The sequence below is a fragment of the Loa loa genome, assembly GCF_000183805.2.
Source record: "Loa loa unplaced genomic scaffold supercont3.4510, whole genome shotgun sequence".
Taxonomy (NCBI): Eukaryota; Metazoa; Nematoda; class Chromadorea; order Rhabditida; family Onchocercidae; genus Loa; species Loa loa.
The window spans coordinates 1-743 of NW_018112686.1; the positions used below are offsets into that span (position 1 = coordinate 1).

At 37.8% G+C, this 743-nt stretch overlaps 1 protein-coding gene across 1 annotated transcript; it reads right to left on the reverse strand.

The window, feature by feature from the left end:
* Window positions 1–193: 193 nt before the first annotated feature.
* LOAG_19280 (hypothetical protein) lies at window positions 194–516 on the reverse strand (the record flags this gene model as incomplete). Its single annotated transcript, XM_020451931.1, has 1 exon — window positions 194–516. A coding segment is annotated over one exon (321 nt), but the record flags the coding sequence as incomplete, so codon positions are not given.
* Between the last annotated feature and the right edge of the window lie 227 nt (window positions 517–743).

A 743-nucleotide genomic window follows, 5' to 3' on the forward strand; every position in this document is an offset into this window, starting at 1 on the left:
TGTTTCTTCTGGGGAAATTTCCATCAGAAGTAATCTTTTTGTCGTTTCCTGGGTTTGATTCAAATTCGCTGTTGAATTATCATCAATGTTATTGTTCACGTCTAGAATAATATTTCCTTTCATTAAATAAGAGTTATTGAATCCACAATTCAGGTTTATCATTGTATGATTCGTTTCGTTGTAACAACTCCACCTTTCCGGAATATTGAACGGTATCCCTGAAATCCAATTGCAATTCTTCGTTGCTATTGCCTGGGTTAACATTAATGATAGAATAGTCGTTACGAAGAGTGCTTTCGTAAGACTAGTGGAAGTGTCTTTAACTGTATTTCCTGCTGGAGTCGATTGTTGTTGAGCCTTTCCAGTTCGACTAGCGATAGGGCCATCAGTTACCTCAATTTCCTTTCCCTTTGCCTTATTATAATTGGTTGATGAGTCAATAACTTCTTGGATTCTGCTAGTAATTGATCTTTCTGATTCAGTTTCATCTAATTCGCAGGTTTCGTTTACTTCCATGGGGCATAATTGGTTTACGGAACGTTCTACTTGTCTTCCATTTGGCAATTGTACTGTTGCTCTTCGAATAATACCTCTCGGGATGTTTGGTTCAGCTAATAAGACAATTTCGTTTCACGTGGCTCTCTATTTTCGACTAATCTGGGAGAAACTACTTCCCTTTGTGTTCTTTCCCTGAGACTTGTTAGATATTCGTCTCTCCAAACTTTCCAAAACACGTCCAATGT